At 37.7% G+C, this 19,305-nt stretch overlaps 1 protein-coding gene across 3 annotated transcripts; it reads right to left on the reverse strand.

Moving 5' to 3' along the window:
- Window positions 1-403: 403 nt before the first annotated feature.
- Window positions 404-19,262, reverse strand: NAA10 (N-alpha-acetyltransferase 10, NatA catalytic subunit). 3 transcript variants are annotated; one of them, XM_058171359.1, is made up of 9 exons: window positions 19,108-19,262; window positions 18,088-18,186; window positions 16,836-16,894; window positions 14,141-14,186; window positions 13,478-13,593; window positions 12,345-12,389; window positions 11,389-11,473; window positions 9,308-9,353; window positions 573-763 (listed from the first exon to the last, which is right to left on the reverse strand). In XM_058171359.1, the coding sequence occupies exons 1-9, from the start codon at window positions 19,126-19,128 to the stop codon at window positions 705-707; spliced, it is 576 nt and encodes a 191-aa protein (XP_058027342.1). In that variant the 5' UTR covers window positions 19,129-19,262; the 3' UTR covers window positions 573-704. The 3 variants fall into 3 exon arrangements, with proteins under 3 accessions (XP_058027340.1, XP_058027341.1, XP_058027342.1); XM_058171357.1 differs by lacking the exon at window positions 9,308-9,353 and having other exon boundaries at window positions 404-763; XM_058171358.1 differs by lacking the exon at window positions 9,308-9,353 and having other exon boundaries at window positions 404-763; window positions 19,159-19,183.
- Between the last annotated feature and the right edge of the window lie 43 nt (window positions 19,263-19,305).

Consider the following 19,305-nt stretch of genomic DNA (forward strand, 5'->3'; position numbering starts at 1 on the left):
CCCACCTTACAGGAAGCACTGACCCTGATTTCTAGAGACAATATGGGATTAAGCAGACATAGTATCTTTCATCCCATTTCCTGCAATGTTTTTTTCTCACTGCCCACCATGCTGCTGAAAGCTTTTCCACTGGTGAAAGGTGCAGACATTAAGACAGCAGAAGAATTTGCACGTCCTTTTTCACTCACTTCTGCAAGTTTTTTAATTTATTAAATGTGTTTGCCACCCTCCCGCCATGAGGAGACTCTCCGGTGATAAATGGTAATATCTTCTATAAAAGGTGGCAACCCTTGACTAGAAGTATCAACTAACCAGAAGAGAATAGGGAATGAGCCAAGACAGACACATAGACACACCCACAGCTTTCAAGGCGACTTCTTCTCCACAAGCCACAACACAGACACCTGGTTCCAAAAGTTTTATTTCCAATCCATCCGTAGTGGTCCAACCCCTGGCCAAGGACGACACAAGTCCAATCGCTGGAAAGTGAAGAGCACAGCCAAAGACCTTGCTAGGAGGCAGAGTCAGAGGCCTCTGAGCTGTCCTTGACATCTGTGCTCTCTGTAGCCTCACTGACCTCACTGACGTCCTTGCTGTCCCCACTGTCTTCAGCTCCAGGTCCGGTGCCCACAAGGGTCCCTGGGCATCTGTCATCCCGGCAACAGTCACCCACATGGTTAGTCTTGTGATCACTGCCCTTGTTCTCAATGGAGCCCAGTACAGAATGCTTTCCCTTCTCTTTCAATTCCACCTGCCTCCGCAGCTGTGAAGAAGAGATGTTTGTTTTGAGTACAGTATTCTATGCAAGGATGGCATTAGAGAAGTATGATTATACATGGCACCAGCAACAAAAAATACATCCACATTATTAACCTCATGTTGCCTCCAAGGGTAATCCTGTTATGGTATACTTCAGGATAAGCAGAACGCCAAAATCTGAGAAGCAGCCATGGGGACTGCTTTCAATGTTATTTGTTCCTGTTCACAATTCTATAGCCAGACAGTCTTTTCACAGAAAGACATGGTAACAGGGTTTTAAAGAATTTGATGATGAATGCACAGATGTGCTGGTCTGAAGTCAATCGTTTGGCCTTAGCCAAATTAACAAGAGGGGCAAAACAAAACATGTTTTTTCCCATTCTAACAACACAGAATCAAAAATTAAGATGATAATTCTGTGTATGATTCTGCTTCTTTAATTAGGGTACTGAAGACCACAAATGTTTATGCCACAATAGTTTTTTTAGCTTTCAAGATGCCACCTGTCTCTTTGTTGTTTTAGGTTCAAAGTCAAGACTAGCTGACTTTGCCTGGTATTAAGAAAACCAAAGCAAGACTTCCGGTTGGTGAGGCTCAGACAAAGAGGGGCTTTGAGGTGGTAGCTCTGCTCTTCATCCCTCTTTTTTTGGTGCTGGAGCAAAACCTGAAAAGGTACACGAAGCCTGTAGGGAAGCGTGCTGAAGTGGGGAGATTCGAGGAGCAGTTTGGTGACAGGCAATCATCAACGCGACGGAGAAAAACCCCGTGGAGTCCAGCAAGCAAAAAGCTGGCATTTTTTAATGCCGGCTCCGTAGTCTGACAGCCAACAAAGTGGGAAGCAAGATTATTGACAGCTTGTGATGAGGAGCAAGAAGAGGTCAGTGCTAAAGAATTTGCGTAACAGAAAATTAACAACAAAAAAAAAGGTTCGTACTTTATTGTGAAGATTGATTGATCGTAACCAAGAAGGCAGCTAAGAAGCTGGTGAGAAAGAGCAGAAAGTGACTGGGAGCAATTGATAGCCTGAAAAAGGCAGGACAGTTTAACAAACAAAATAGGAGAAGATAGTAATCCGGGATACCTTTGAACATTTGAACATTGAATTTCAGACTTTAAACTTTGAACTCTGAAAAACTGAGAACTGAATACTAGTTACGAGGCTGTGAGCTTTGTTTTTGTTTTTTTTTCATTAGAAGCAGCTGAAGTAATGGAAGTGGAGAGGACCATAGCAAAGAGCATTACTCAGCAACTTATCAGCATAATAAGGAAGACTGAGTTGATGGGAACTTTTGAGAGACCAATACATTAATAAGAAACTGATGAACTGGTGACTCTTTTACCTTTTGTCTACTTTTGTTTATTGAATCTGCCAACTGATTTTCTTTTCTTTTCTCTTTTTCTACTGGATATAACGATTTGAATGCTTTTTGGAAATCACTATCATTATTTAATCCACTTAAACCATTAATTTACTTGTTAGAAGGCTAATTAACCCAGCGAAGGAATTGGTTATAGCTAAATATTCTAATTTATACATTATATATTGACTAAAACTGCTACGTAAGTTATCTGATATACTGATACTCCTTTCATGTTTGTTTCTGCTCTCTTTTTTGTATTTTTTTCAACCTATATACATAATCATATATATACCGATTTATAACTCAGATTTATAGATTACTAGATATTTTGATTTAATATATTAATATTTATATATAATATAATAATATAACAACAGAGTTGGAAGGGACCTTGGAGGCCTTCTAGTCCAACCCCTGCCCAGGCAGGAAACCCTACACCATCTCAGTCAGATGGTTATCCAACATTTTCTTAAAAATTTCCAGTGTTGGAGCATTCACAACTTCTGCAGGCAAGTTGTTCCACTTATTAATTGTTCTAACAGTCAGGAAATTTCTCCTTAGTTCTAAGTTGCTTCTTTCTTTGATCAGTTTCCACCCATTGCTTCTTGTTCTACCCTCAGGTGCTTTGGAGAACAGCCCGACTCCCTCCTCTGTGGCAACCCCTGAGATATTGGAACACAGCTATCATGTCTCCCCTAGTCCTTCTTTTTATTAAACTAGACATACCCAGTTCCTGCAACCGTTCTTCATATGTTTTAGCCTCCAGTCCCCTAATCATCTTTGTTGCTCTTCTCTGCACTCTTTCTAGAGTCTCAACATCTTTTTTACATCGTGGCGACCAAAACTGGATGCAATATTCCAAGTGTGGCCTTACCAAGGCATTATAAAGTGGCACTAACACTTCACGTGATCTTGATTCTATCCCTCTGTTTATGCAGCCCAGAACTGTGTTGGCTTTTTTAGCAGCTGCTGCACACTGCTGGCTCATATCTAAATGGTTATCCACTAGGACTCCAAGATCCCTCTCACAGGTACTACTATTGAGCAAGGTACCACATATACGGTACCGGTGCATTTTGGTTTTTTTGCCTAAATGTAGAACCTTACTTTTTTCACTGTTGAATTTCATTTTGTTAGATAGCGCCCAATGTTCAAGTCTGTCAAGATCTTTCTGTAACTTGAGCCTATCTTCTGGAGTGTTGGCTATTCCTGCCAGCTTGGTGTCATCTGCAAATTTGATGAGTTCCCCATCTATCCCCTCGTCCAAGGGGGGACGAGGGGATTGATGAAGATGGATGGGGAGAAACAGGCTCAGGCTCAATCCCTCCAAGACAGAGTGGCTGTGGATGCCGGCATCCCGGTACAGTCAGCTGCAGCCGCGGCTGACTGTTGGGGGCGAGTCATTGGCCCCAATGGAAAGGGTCCAATCATCCTCCTGGATGAACGGCTGTCCTTTGAAGATCATTTGGCGGCCGTCTCCAGGAGAGCTTTTACCAGTTCGCCTGGTGCGCCAGTTGCGCCTTTCTAGACCGGGATGCCCTATGCACGGTCACCACGCCTCGTGACGCCTCGCCTAGATTACTGCAATGCTCTCTACATGGGGCTCCCTTGAAGGGCATCCGGAGACTGCAGTTAGTCCAGAATGCTGCGCTGGTGATAGAAGGAGCCCTCGTGGCTCCCGGTGACACCTATCCTGCGCAGACTGCACTGGCTACCTGTGGCCTTCCGGGTGCGCTTCAAGGTGTTGGTGATCACCTTTGAAGCGCTCCATGGCATAGGGCCGGGCTATTTACGGGACCGCCTTCTGCTATCGAATACCTCTCACCGACCCGTGCGCTCTCACAGAGAGGGACTCCTCAGGGTGCCGTCAGCTAGGCAGTGTCGTCTGGCGACACCCAGGGGAAGGGCCTTCTCTGCGGGGGCTCCCGCCCTCTGGAACGAGCTCCCCCCAGGACTTCGCCAACTCTCGGACCTTAGAACCTTCCGTCGTGAACTTAAAACACACTTATTCAGGTGCGCAGGACTGGATTAGATTTTTGAGCTTTTAAATTTTAAATTTTAAACTTTATACTGATTTTAATTGGTTTTATTATTTTTAGTTCAATTGGCCGGTTAAATATTTCATTTTAAAATTATTTTAAATTCATTGTCTATCTATGTATTTTAATATGGCTGTACACCGCCCTGAGTCCTTCGGGAGAAGGGCGGTCTAGAAATTTGATTAATAAATAAATAAAATAAATAAATGTTGAAGAGTACTGGGCCTAAAACAGAGCCTTGGGGTACTCCACTGCATACTTCCCTCCATGTGGATGTAGTTCTGTTGAGGACTACACGTTGAGTGCGGTTGGTCAGCCAGTTATGAATCCATCTGGTGGTGGTGCTGTCTAACCCACATTTTTCTACTTTATCTAGTAGTAGGTTATGGTCTACTTTATCAAATGCTTTACTGAAGTCCAAGTAAATTAATAATTTAACAACTATTAATAGTTGTTAAGATTTATATTTATAACTCAAACTATAAGCTACTGTTATAACTAGTTATAGTCAGATTTGGAAAAAAAAAGTTTCATATAGATATTTATAGTTAGGCACCTCAACCCTCTAATTAGTTACGCATTCTAAGATTTCTGAATAGTGATGTGAACATCAAGATCTATACAAATAATATAATAACACAAAAGTTTATAGTAAGTACTGAATTATTCTAATAACGAACTTTCAAAGTAAAGAACTTGAAGGTGTTTAATGGCAATTTGGGACAACGTGTACAAAATCCTTAAAAAGCAGAGAGAGATACTAGAAGAGTTGACTTCCACAAACATCACATTAACTAAGGCAGGAAAGAAAACCACACTACCTCTAACACCCTCAGCAACAATAGCTTCACAATAACACAAAAAACAACAGAGGAAATGCTGAAAGCCGAGGAACAAAATACTGCTTCCAATATTAATATTCAAATCTCGCTATCTACACTCAATGGCAAAACTCCAGGAAATAATGGTAAAGAACCATTTAGAGACAAGAGCAGATATTAACGAACTGAAAGAGGAAATTGGGAAATTAAAACTGGAAATGAGATCAGACATATCGAAACTTGATGAAAAAATAGGATCAATCCAACAAGCATTAGAGAAGAATTAATATACAATAAAGGAAGTAGAGAAAAGAACGGAACAAACAGAGAAGAAACTAGAAAAGATGGACCAACAAATAAACATGGTGAGCAAAGAAATGGGAGACTCTCTAACCTTCATAGAGATGATAAGGCTGCCTCATATTTAAGATTTCAAAATGTAGTGCAAGAAAAAGATGAAGATTTGGAACTAGTGATGGCAGAAATCTTAGCTGAAGCGTTAGAGAGAGACAAGGAGGAAATGTTAAAAGAGATGGACGACATTTACAGGGTCAGCACGAGTTATGCGAGAAGAAACAAACTCCCAAAAGAGGTCCACATTCGATTTACAAGAAGGAAAGTGCGAGATATCATATACAAAATATCCAGAGAAGAAATAATAACATATAAAGGTAAAGAAATTCAGATTCTCAAGCAAATCCCGAGAAGAGTGAGAGAGCAGAGAAAGGATTATAAATTTCTGGCTAAGCAGTTGAATAAACGAAACATTCTATTTCGATGGCTGATTCCAGAAGGGATGTTGGTTACTTGGGAGGAAAGGACAATTAAAATAGATACGCCTGAAAAAGCTCAGGATTTTTTTGAACAACTGGTGGGGTCAGAAGACCAAAGTAGCAAAGAAGATTTAGATCTAAACCCCCAAAGAAGACAAGACCAACTAAAAAATAAACACAAAGAACAAGAAGTAATAGGTACTAATCAACAACAAACAGAAAGGGATATAAGAGCAATCAGAAGACAAAAGGCGAAAGATAACTAGGGCTATGGAAAAGGAGATGAAACTCTTATCCATCAACATAAATGGACTAAATTCAATGACAAAATGGAAAAGGATTTTTGCAAATTTAATAAAACAAAATGTAGATATTATATGCTTACAGGAAACACATATTCTAAAAACTGATGAAAAATATTTAAATTGCCCCAAATTAAGGACGCTGTTTATGGCTTCTGCAGATAAGGAGAAAAAGAAAGGAATAGTGGTGTACATTAAGGAAGAGATAGAGGCAAATTTAATATTTGAAGACCCTAAAGGAAGAATTTTGGCAATAGAAATACAGATAAACTTTTAAAAAATCCTATTAGTGGTAATTTATGCCCCCAACGACAACCAAAGTGAATTTTACAAAGCTCTATATGACAAAATTATTGAAGTAGAAAAGGAAAACATTTGCATCATAGGCGATTTTAATGCGATATCAGACTATCAAAAAGACTACAATGGGGGGAATAAGAAAGCGTAAAAAAAGAGAATTACCAAAAATATTTGTAGAAATGACTAAAAAATTAAATTTAATAGATATATGGAGAATACTAAACCCAGAAAAAAGACAATTCACCTTTTATTCGAACCCCCATAAATCTTGGTCACGCATTGATATGGCATGGATGAGTGGGCACCTAGTAGAAGTGGCAGAAGTAGAAATCTTACTGAATTCATGGGCAGACCACAACCCACTTAAAATTAGCTGGAAGGGGGAAAAAAACCCAAGGAGAAGATGGACACTAAATACTCAATTATTGAAAGATGAGGAATTTACTAAGAAAATTAAGGAAGAACTAAATTTTTATTTTAAAGAAAATAATAATCAATATACATCGTCCCAAAACCTATGGGATACTATGAAAGCTGAGATTCGGGGAGTTATAATATCCTTTACTGTAAAAAAGAACAAAGAAAAATATGCCCAACAAAATAATCTACTTCAAACAATCAAAAAATTAGAGACTAATCTACAGAATAACCCATTAAACTCCCAACTACAAGAACAACTGATTCTCTATAAACACAAACTCAATTTAGTTGAGCAGGAAGAACTGGACAGAAATCTGAAAGCAACCAAACAAATACATTTCCAACAAGCAAATAAACCAGGAAGATGGCTCTCTTATAAACTCAAAAAAGAGAGAGAGAAAAGAACCATCTACAATTACAAGATGAAAACGAAGAAAACCAATATACAATAGAAAAGAAAAAAGAGATTGCACATAAATATTTTGAAGATCTCTATAAGAAAGAAAAAATAGATGAGGATCAGATTAGGAACTATCTAAAGGGAAAAAAGAACTCGAGAAATAAAATATGAATTGAAAGAAATGCTGAATAAGGATATAACTACAATGGAATTAAATCAAGCAATTAGATCCCAGAAAAGTAATAAAACACCAGGCCCTGATGGTTTTCCAGCAGAATTCTATAAAACAATAGAAGAACAAATAGGACCAATAATGGTTGATTTATTTAATGAGGTATTAACATCAGCTAAAATGCCGGATACATGGAGGGAAACACTAATTTCGCTAATCCCGATGGAGGATACGGATCCTAGGCTGATACAAAATTATAGACCAATCTCTCTGTTAAATGTAGATTATAAAATATTTGCTACTATTATCGCCAACAGACTAAAGAAAATTTTGAATGGTTATATACACTCAGACCAAAATGGATTCCTCCCAGACAGACAAATTAGAAACAATTTGAGAATAATAATGGATAGTTTAGAATACTATGAAGCTCACCCAGAGAAACAGGTAGCCCTTGTTTTTTTTTTTTGGACGCCCAAAAAGCATTTGACAATCTCAATTGGCAATTTATGATTCAACAAGTGTATGATATGAACTTTGGCACCAAATTTGAGAATATATTCAATACAAAAAGCAAAAATTATAATCAATGGAGAAAATACCCAAACTTTAAACATAGAGAAAGGAGTTCGACAAGGCTGCCCCCTATCCCCTCTGCTCTTTATACTTTCATTAGAAGTATCATTAGAACGAATTAAGACAAAATCCAGAAATAAAAGGATTGAAAATCAGAAGCGAAGAATATAAACTGCAAGCATTTGCAGATGATTTGGCTTTTATCATTGAGAATCACTAGAGAGAGGACAAGCACTAATTAAGGAATTAGAAAAGATATGGAACTGAAGCAGGACTGAAAATTAATAGACAGAAAACGAAACTTCTACTGAAAAATTTAACAGAACCACAAATAATAGAATTTGAAAGATCACTTGGACTTCAAACAACAAGAAAAATCAAATACTTAGGGATATGGTTGACAGCGCATTGCAAAGCAATAAAGGAGAATAATTACAACAAATTATTACAAGAAACAAAAAAAGATTTAGAATTGTGGCTGAAGATGCAGCTGTCACTATTAGGAAGAATAGCACCCGTAAAGATGTCTATACTACCAAAATTCTTATATTTGTTTCAGACTGTTCCAGTCAAATTAGAAAAGACCTTTTTTAACGACCTTAATAAAACAATTGGAAAATTTATTTGGCATGGGAAAAAACCTAGAATAAAAATGAAATATCTATAAGATATGAAGAGCAGAGGAGGATTTGAATTACCAAATTGGGAACTATATTATAGTGAGCAACACTAGTTTGGTTAAAAGATTGGATCAATTTAAAGAATAAAAGAATACTAGCTATAGAAGGCCACGATCTACAGAGAGGATGGCATCCCTTCCTGTGGGAAACAGGCCACACGAAACAACAGTATTTCCACAGACATTTGATTAGAGATTCCCTAATAAACAATTGGATTAAAGTTAAAAAGAAACACTATATAAAAATCCCAATTTGGCTATCCACAATAGAAGCGATGATTCACCCAAATAATTTAGAGTTGAATAAAATGCTAAAATATAAAGATCTAGATATTCATGGAAAATTAAAAACACTACAGGACCTCCAAGAACAAGGACTACGGGTTGACTGGTGAGCCTATCTTCAGTTACAAAATCAATACAAACAAGATATAAAAGAATATGGAATATATCTTAAACTACAGCAATTAGATAAAATTTTACTAGGGCCAGACAAAAAAAATATTACCCAAATTTATAAATACTTGCTAGAAGTAGAATTGGAAGAAAAAGTAGTGAAAGGATGTATGATTGCATGGGGTCAAAATATTGGACATAATATAAATTTATCAGATTGGGAGTAAATATGGAACAGAAATTATAAACTAACAAAATCAGCAGCATAAAAAGAAAATGCATATAAAATGTTCTACAGGTGGCACCTACCCCTTTCGAGACTAGCGAAAATGTATCCCAAAATGTCTCCCATATGCTGGAAATGTAAAAATAAAGAGAGAACATATTACCATATGTGGTGGTCCTGCCCCGAATCCCGTAAATATTGGTTAAAAATTAAAAAGTGGCTACAAGAAATCACGAATGAACAATTGGATCTAGAACCCGAACTCTTTTTATTGGGGATTTTTTAAAAAAATACGTGAAGAGTATAAAATATTTAATACTACATATATTAACTGCTGCTAGGATGGCCTTCGCTCAATGTTGGAAACAGCCATGTGTGCCCACAGAGAGACTTATTATACAAAAGATCATGAATTGCACAGAAATGGACAAACTAACTCTGAAAGATAAAGAGACATCAGTATTTTATGGTATATGGTATCAGTATTTTATGGTATGGATGGATGGAAAGGAGATAGATAGGGGTATTTAGTTACTAAGTATAATCAATAGATAAAATAAGAAAACAAATATGTACAATTTAATGTTTGTAATTATTGCACGGATTACTGTTAGAAGAAAAACACCACAAATAGCTGTTAAGTGATATAATCTTTTCTTTTTCCTTTTTTTCCTTTTTTTTTACACTTTTAATGTAAAAAAGTTCAATAAAGCATATATATATATATATATATATATATATATATATATATATATATATATATATATATATATATATATATATATATATATATATATATATATATATATATATATATATATATAAAGAAAACCAAAACAAGCTTGATCTTGGTTAGTACATGAAATCCCAAGTATTTCTAAGCTATACAGCAAAGTTGAAAAAAATATCCCCCCCCCCCAATTCACCACAAATTAGTCCCAACTTACAGCTATTTATTTAGTGACCATTCAAAGTTACAATGATACTGAAAAAAGTGACTTATGACTGTTTTCACACTTATGACCGCTGCAGCTTCTCCATGGTCATGTGTACAAAATTCAGACACTTGACAGCTGACTCATATTTATGACAGTTGCAGGGTCCTGGCGTCATGTAATCATCTTTTGCAATCTTCTGACAAGAAAAGTGAATGGGGAAGCCAGATTCACTTAATAACTGTCATTGTTACTAACTTAAAAACTGTAATGATTCACTTAACTGTGGCAGAAAAGGTCATAAAATGGGGCAAAACCCATTTAGCAACTGTCCTTTTTAATAACAGAGTAATTTTTGATTCAATTGTGGTGATAAATCGAGGACTACCTGTACTATTATTAGCAAGCAACCTGCATGAATGCTTCCTTTTAGTCAACAGGAGTCAAAATCAATTCAAGGGAGTCCTTATCTATTTTTATAAACCAATAAGGCATTTCCAGAATACATTAAATATAGCCCACGGTGAAAGAAAAAAAGGTGGATGCTACAGCTTTCATGCAAATGTCTCTTTCTAGGCTGCTCAGGCCACTTTCAGATTATTTAGAATATGATTATCAAGAAATAGCTTATTCAGAGGTACAGGTAATCCTCAACTTACAACCACAATTGAGCCCAAAATTTCTGTCATTAACTCAGATATTTTTTAGTTTTGCCCCATTTTTACAACCTTTCTTGCCTCAGTTGTTAAGTGAATGATAAATTAGTAACCCACTTGTTAAGTGAATCTAGCTTCCCCATTGACTTTGCTAACCGGAAGGTTGCAAAAGGTGATCACATGACCGTGGGACACAGCAACGGTCATAAATATGAACCAGTTGCCAAGCATCTGGATTTTGATCACATGATTATGGGGCTGCTGCAAAGGTCGTAACTGTGAAAAACGGTCATAAGTCACTTTTTTCAGTGCCGTTGTAACTTTGAACGGTCACTAAATGAACTGTTGTAACGTGGGCTGTCACAAAGGCAAATGTAGTTAAGCATTTGTTCTGATTTTTTAATAAAGCTTTTGTTCCTGCCAGAAGGCAAGCTGGCTACCTATCCGTTTCTGCACAAGTGGTGACTCTGAACTGCATGGTAGGGCCAACTGTAGCTGACAGCAGCAGTTTCAGACTTAAGATAACAAGGCCATGTTCTCCAGCATGTGTCCACCAACAGAATCTGTGCTCACCTCATCTGCCATCTGTGTTAAATCACGCTTCATAGCATATGCATCCTCCCCATCAGCATAGTATTTAGGCTCCACTTCACTGATCCTGTGAGAAAGAACAAGCATGTTTCCTTTTTTGAAAAAAATAAAAGCAAATCTTCACAATCTCCTCTCCTCTGCTCACAGCCGGAACAACAGAATACAGAAAAATATAAGCTGCAAAGCCCCAGGTTTATATCCATGTACTCAAATGCAATGTGATATTCTTACAAGCTCAGAACTCCTCCCAGTAATAGAAAATTCTGGGATACACTATAGGGTTGTTTTAACTATTACTGAGAGAAAGTATTTATATGCTTGGAATATTCAAAACGTAAATTATTAGACAGTAATACTCTGAGAAGATTTACAGATGTTCAGAAGGCAAGTATTTTCAGGCAGTGAGAAAAAAATGTCTGGCAAGTTTTAGGATGATGCCAATTTTAAAAGTAGCTCCTTGTTTGTGTAATGTTTTCTTGGTACTAACAAACCCTAAGTTTTAGAAATCCAGATATCTTAATCCATACAATTCTAGTTAATAAAGTAGTACAAAACAAACAAAGCTGTATTCTGACATATATATATAGGAGATCAGTTGCTAGCATATTGCCCAAATAAAACCTTCACCAAGGCAAGGTCTTTGCATGGGATCAACCATGTTAAAAACACAGAATATCTCCAATCTGAACATGTACTGGATTACATCTCCTGTAATTCCCATCCCATGTACTCCCACATACCCTCATTCATTCTTGGGAAAGCAACAAGGGACTCGCAAGCCTGCAAAGTACTGTAATTAGTCTGAGGGACTCTCACCCCTTCAGAGCCACTCAAGGGTCTTTTGCAATCCAGTTAAAAGATCAAAAGCTCAATTTCCAACAATGTTCTAACATCAAACAACTCTTTACCATGCCCCCTCCCATCCTTGTGGTACTCACTGAAAATTGAGCGTGTTGGAATAGAGGTGTAATGCAGCTCGGTTACTGAAAGATGGAAGAGAGAAAATGCAAGTTATATAAATCAAGAGAAATGATAAAATTGGACTGATCCAGTTTTTGGATTGAGACCATCATGAACCTGAAATCATTCACAGAAACTAAGGGAAGGATATGCAAGACCCATAAAATGGGTCCTATACATTATTTCTTTTTATTGCTATTATTAAAATTGGAAATTGCTGCTCTCAGATGAGACAATAGTGTCAAATGCAGATGGTTTTAAAAGAGAACTAACATTTACACAGAATTGGTCCATTAATAGCTACTAGTCATGAAGCTTACTATTTCCTCAATCACAGGAAACATACCTTAAATGTAAGCTGCTTAGAAGCTAACTGGTGCCTTCCTATCCCTGCTATTAAGCTTCCCAGCTTCACCTGCATATACAGTGTGTAACCCAAAATGCAGGACTGGATCCAGATGAGTTTTACTTATGTAACAGAGACAAAATTTTCCACATGTCTATCCACCAATTCCCAACTCTTTTTCCTCTTTTATGGCCACACCTAAGGAGAGCAGAACTCTTTCAATGCATATCAACTTTTTGGTGGTCATTACATTTATATCCAACTTAAGTATCAAGAGCCACAAATGGAAATTCATTGTGAAGCCAGTGCGGTCAGAGCATGCCAAGAACAAGGACTGGATCCTTGCTGAATTGAAATAATTCAAATTCTCACTGAAAATAGAAACGGCATTGAGTTGAAAACAACATAGTGGTAAAAGACAGGTGGTCCCCTGAAGACCATGGGTGAGAGTGCAGACAATGTTACTTACAAAGTTATGCACATCTGTTTGTCCAGACATGTCTCTCCACAAATACTGAATTAGTGTAGATAGCCTTTTCTCACATTATCCAATTTGACAATGTGCAAATGAACAGAATATGTGGATTTTGTGTGAATCATTCATTCTAAAAATCTTTAGATGTTGGGAGAGGCGGTGAAAAATGGAAGGCCTGCCTTTCTGAACATAACCAAGCTTACAATTATATGGTAACAATGGTAAGTTTAGGCTTGCCTTTTAAAAGGAGGTTTCTGCAAATAAACCTGACACAGGACAGGAAAACTCACCTTTTGCGAACATGCAGTGAGACATACTTAGCATTGAAGTTCTCAATCATGGCTCGAGAAGCCTGGTCCATCAGCTTTTGAGCCAGCCCTAAGCGACGATGGGACCGCTTGACTGCCTACCAAAGAGGGACAGCAAGGAAGATTACTGCTTATTTAATCAAAAAAGAGAGCCAATAGAAGATTTTACATACTAATCTAAGTCAGTGCAGTATACTGCTACTATTCATGTCTAAGCTTATTCTTACTTGGGGGGAGGCATTTGCCAGCATCATACCTATGTACAAATATGGCTGCAGATCATAGTGATCTGTCTCCAAACTTCTTAGCAAAGGTATAAATGGCTTCCCCTATTCTCCATTATCTACCAAAGAGGTCCAAATGGGTACTAACTTGATTGTCAGCAATTAAACAACTTATTTCTGTGCAATGGTACTCTCAGAATCGCAGAGAAAAAAGAGCCCCAGGCATTACTCAACACTGAGTCAAGCCTCAAGTACCAGCTCTCAGGACTATCTGTGCAACTTTTCATAATTTCTTTTGAAGGATTCCACCTCTCAATTTGAGTTTGATCCTAACAGAGGACAATGCAATGCTTTCTATTTAAGTCCAATAACTGACCTCTCTTGGAGCTAAAATGGGGGAGAGAAGGCAAAGAAATATTACCAGAGATGTGATGTGTCCATGGGGGACATCGTCGGGGTCTTCCTCCCTAGAAATAGTAAAAATTAACTCAGTTTCAACCACACGCAAATCCCAGGCATAACTATGTGTATGTTCGTGTGCGTTTTTAAAAAAATTATTTTTTACATTGGGATGTATTTCCCAATCTAGTAGTCTTTTTATTGTGAGACAGTAACTACCCTCATTATGATGGAAAGTGTTGCCCTACACTGAAGAACTCCAATTTGGCAAGGCTGTTTTAGACTGTATATTAAACCAAGTAACCCCCCATATGGCTGAGAGCCCAGCCCCATAGAATGTAAAAGCAGCAATACCAAAGACTCATTTATTTCAGCATTCTGTTTCTACTGTGGCTAAACTACCATCAATAGGAATCTCTCAAGCAGGCTATGAAACCACCAGCACCCTTCCATTTGTGGTCCCCAGCAACTGGTACTGAAATATATCCTGCCTCTGATATTAGGGGTCTTATACAGCCAGTAAGTCTTGAAAATCTTATCCTCCATGAATCCACCCCAAGCCTTATCTTGAAGGAGCACGATTCATCGCCTGATATACCATCTTGTTCTCTTTTGGTACTCATCTGTATCTTTCAGCTCACACACAGAGAGTGTAAGCCAAGAAAGAGTCAAACACACACACACACACACACACATAGTTTATCAAAGCACAGGTTCAGATGAAGCCAACAGCAATTCCTAAATGCCTGATACAAGAACATCTAGGTAAAACAAAGCTGTGTCTAAATTAGAAGCTTGGACCATACTCTGCACCTTTTTCTGCCTCAGGACTTTCACATTACAAGAGCAATTATGAGATTTCAGCTATTTCATCTTAAAGGGAGCTCTTAGGATTATTTTAACAACTAAGAGCAGATTCTTTGATTCTTTCATCTCCCAAATTATACCAAAGTTGTTATTTTAATTATATCCTATGACAATTTGCTTGTGAAATGAGGAAATAGTTCCCTGTAGCTTCTTCCAGTCCTTTGTCAATATATTATAATAATAGAAGATTCAGCATGTCAATCTTATGCTTAAAGTTGTTTAGTATATTCATTCTGAAATAACAACAACAAAAACCACTTGCTTCTGCCACTTGCAATGCCTAACAGCTATAATACTAGAAATTGCTCTATTGGTCCCTGAAGTCCTAAATTAGCTCAGGCTGAGGAATGTTGTCTCCCAGCAGGATAACCAATGATGGGGGACGCCTGGAGCTGTAATTCTGAAAGTTCACCAATTCCTTATCCTTTAGTTAGCTAATGGGAATGCATTTCTTATCATGAGATAAGAAATCTCACGATATTGAAATCTCATATCATCTGAAATCTCATATTATCTCATTCATAATTAAATGAATGCTTTTCTTATCATGAAAAAATCAACATTTGACTATTCTTTACTTCTCCTCTGCCTCATCCATCCCTTGCTTTATTTACTTCTTCCTATGTTATTTTCAGCAGCGGTCACTTAGCGATCATTTGAAGTTACAACAGACCTCTCAAGAACGATTTATAACCTGGATTTGAAGTTCCAAAAGCATAGGGCAACCTATAGTCACATGATTGCGTTCTGGGCACTTGGCAACTGGCCCACATCAATGGTTGTTTGCAGCATGTCATGATCACATGACCACGATTTGCAATTTTTTGCCGGAATCCATATATTTCCAGTTTCCAACAAAAAATGCCCACTGTAAACACCTAATTACCACATTACAACCACGACATTCACTTAATGACCATCAGGAAAAAAAGCCTGCAAAATCAGGTGTGGTCACATGATGACTCATTTAACAACTGGCATAATTTACAGCAGCAATACTAACTACAGTTGTAAGTCGAGGATTACCTTTGCCTAAGCAAATAATAAGGTGGAAAGACAAAATAGCGCCTACACATTTTTATAGTTCCATATGTGAAAATGGAATACATTTAATCAACTGATTGTATTATTTAATAAACAAAAATGATCCACAAAATGCAACAAAAAGCTACAAACTCCAATTCCTTGAATTGGTTCCCACAATCCTACACACTGATATTATCTAGCCTGGTAAAGAAACAGCTGCAGGAAAACAACCAAGCCCAAATAATACAAGAACCTAATACAAAAAAAGAAAAAATATTTTAAAATATAGAATAAAAAAAATATCCTGAAAAAAGGAAAAAGTAAGGAAAAAGCAACTTTCCCCTTTATTCCTAGCAAGTATACTCAACTTTAATAACTTTTCAGTGCCTCCTAGAATATACTCAAATACATCTTCATTCCATACATCACTCCATTTTCTATAAACTCTATAAATTCTTCTCTAAATCTTCAGCTCTCCTTATTAATCAACAAAGGTTTAGTAAAACTATAATGAGTGTCCTAGAAGACCTGGGGATTGTTAAAAAAAACCAAATGTAACTGTTTTGTGATCCTCCTGTAATCTACCCTTGCAATCCTGCAATATTTCATTCATTCTTAAAATCCCTTCTGTTTTCAAGCTCATGACTAATCATCAGTAAGAAGAAAATGAGGTTATGCAGCTTTAGAATTTAAATATACAAACACAAATATACACAATATGATAAAATCATAGCTTGAAACCTTTCACTGCTGCAGCATAAAAGATTGCAAACATGTTTATCTGTAGTACACACTCATTAAAATCATCCAATGCATATACTCACATTTTAGCTAGTACATAGCCTACAATCTTGCCATTCTCATCTTCAGCAATGTAGGAGAGCTGGAAAGAGCAATGAGGAGATTAGACACACAAAGCCTTGGAAAAGAATCCAGAAACCAAAGGGAATCATCCAAATTACTTTTTCATAAAGAAGTCAAACTAGCCAGCTTAAAATTTGACTTTTTTGGACTACTTGTTAACCTGATATACTTGCTAAATAATCATAATATAAATATTCTATGCATATTATATTATTACATTTGTAGTCTTTCATAAAATTAATTTACTTGAAATTCCTCCCTGTCAGCTGTTCCCATATCACTAAAGGTACAGCTAGCTAAATAAAAGAATAATTTTGAAGGTTAAAATATGAAGTACTTGTGTTTATGATCAAAGAACCAAGAGGAATTCTAAGGATTCGAAGTAAAGTATTACTATTAATATAATCTGCTACACAGCTTACTGAAAACAATAGCCATATGGAAGTTGGAACAGACATGGCAGATTGAGGCTGAGGGAGGACACATATATACTTAGAAAACCTGGATCAGACTAGTTTTCTGAAGAGGCTTCACCTTGCTACAGGTACTCTTCAAAATTTCTGTTGCTAAGTGAAACAGTTAAGTGATTTTTGCACCATTTTACATCATTTGCATATGCACCAAGACAAATTCCTTGTGTGTCCAATCACACTTGGCCAATAAAAAATTCTATTCTATTCTATTCTATTCTTAAGCGAATCACTGCAGTTGTTAAGTTAGTAACACGGTTAAGTGAATCTGGTTTCTCCATTGACTTTGCTTGTCAGAGGATTGCAAGTGATCACATGACCCCAAGATACTGTAACAATAATAAATTTGAGTGAGTTGCTAAGCATGGGAATTTTGATCACATGACCATGGGGATGCTGCAATGGTCATTAAGTGTGAAAAACAATCATAAGTCACTTTTTTCAGTACCATTGTAACTTTGGTCACTAAACAAACTGTTGTAAGTCAAGGACTACCTGTACTGTATCAGTTCCCAATGCCAAGTCAAAAAAGACAAAACAAAGGAAAATATGGTGTAGAACAGGGATCTCCAACCTTGGCAACTTTAAGACTCTTAGAGTTGAAGTCCACAAGTCTTAAAGTTGCCAAGGTTGGAGACCCCTGGTGTAGAAGAAACTTGCACCAAGCCCCTTTGAGATCAGGCTCAACCCTTAGCTTTCATATTCTTCACACATGAGTAAATGTAAATGTAAAAGGAATCACCTGTGGCCACGAGAGTCCATGATAAAAATAGTACTTCATCTGATAATTCTCTGGCAAGCAAAGGAGATTGCAATGTTGCATGTTCATCAGGTCCTCGGGCTGATAGTGAAAAAAGGAATAAAAATTGAGACAGAAAAAAAGAGGTAGCAATTCATTCCCACAAGAGGAGACTGCTCATGCTGAAATAAACCACAGGATTTTCTGCAATCAAAGGCACTGTAGCACAGTGCCAAAAAGTGGGCCATTCAGCAAGGTGTGCCTGTCTATTTTAGTCCTTGTTTTTCTAAACACACCACAGTGCTGACTTTAGGAACAGAAACCTGCCCATTGATTAAAATCATCTTTTTGGATCAAACCGATTGCAACAACGGCTGTCACCAGCTATGAACTGTTACCAGTCAAATATTTTTTTTTAAAAAAGTTATGTACATGCTATATACCAAACACTGCCTATTTTATCCAGCATTTTAATTTTGGTCAGGAGATATCCTGGTGCCAGATAACACATAGAAGTTTCAGGCAAGTCCTAAATCATGAAGGATATATTGCTCCTCACAAGGAAGGTTCCACTCTGATCCTCACAGCTATCAACTCCTCCTGCCGGGCTGACCCTTTGGATCCAAAAGCGCAGCTCTGTGCGCTGTAAATTTTAGACTCCTTCCCCGAGACCAGGTTGTTGGCCCCCACCAACGCGAAACCTGGGTAGGCCTACCTAGCAGGAGAACCAACTTTAAAATGTTCAATTAATATCCCACAACAATCTGGAACTGACTGACTGACTGAAGTCCCTTCGGCAAAAAATGCGCAGCAACAATTAGGAGGACGGGGAAAAAGAGCTCCCACTCTTTCATCTTAATTAACTAGGGAGGGGGAAGGATTGAACAATGGCCTTCTCTACGTAGCCTTTACCTCAAAGAAAAAGGCTGACGCCTTTTCCCGCTTTCGCCCCAGCGCACCTCCTGAACCCCCCCACCCAACGCCTCCTCCCCCCCTCCACTTCTGCCAGCCCCAGACTCGAACCCGCGCATTCCGGATATTCATAGTGACAGCAGCGACCCTTCCTCGGCTCACGCGCTAGCTACGATCATCAAGGTACGTTGCCCCGGGAAAAAGACGTGAGGGGGGGGAAGAACGTGCTCATCTACGCTACGCAGCCAATACCGGGGCAGAAACAGGAAAGGCCACTAGCCAATCCCGACAAAAATGCTGATAATTGTA

This window comes from Ahaetulla prasina, chromosome 2 (assembly GCF_028640845.1).
Source record: "Ahaetulla prasina isolate Xishuangbanna chromosome 2, ASM2864084v1, whole genome shotgun sequence".
NCBI lineage: Eukaryota > Metazoa > Chordata > Lepidosauria > Squamata > Colubridae > Ahaetulla > Ahaetulla prasina.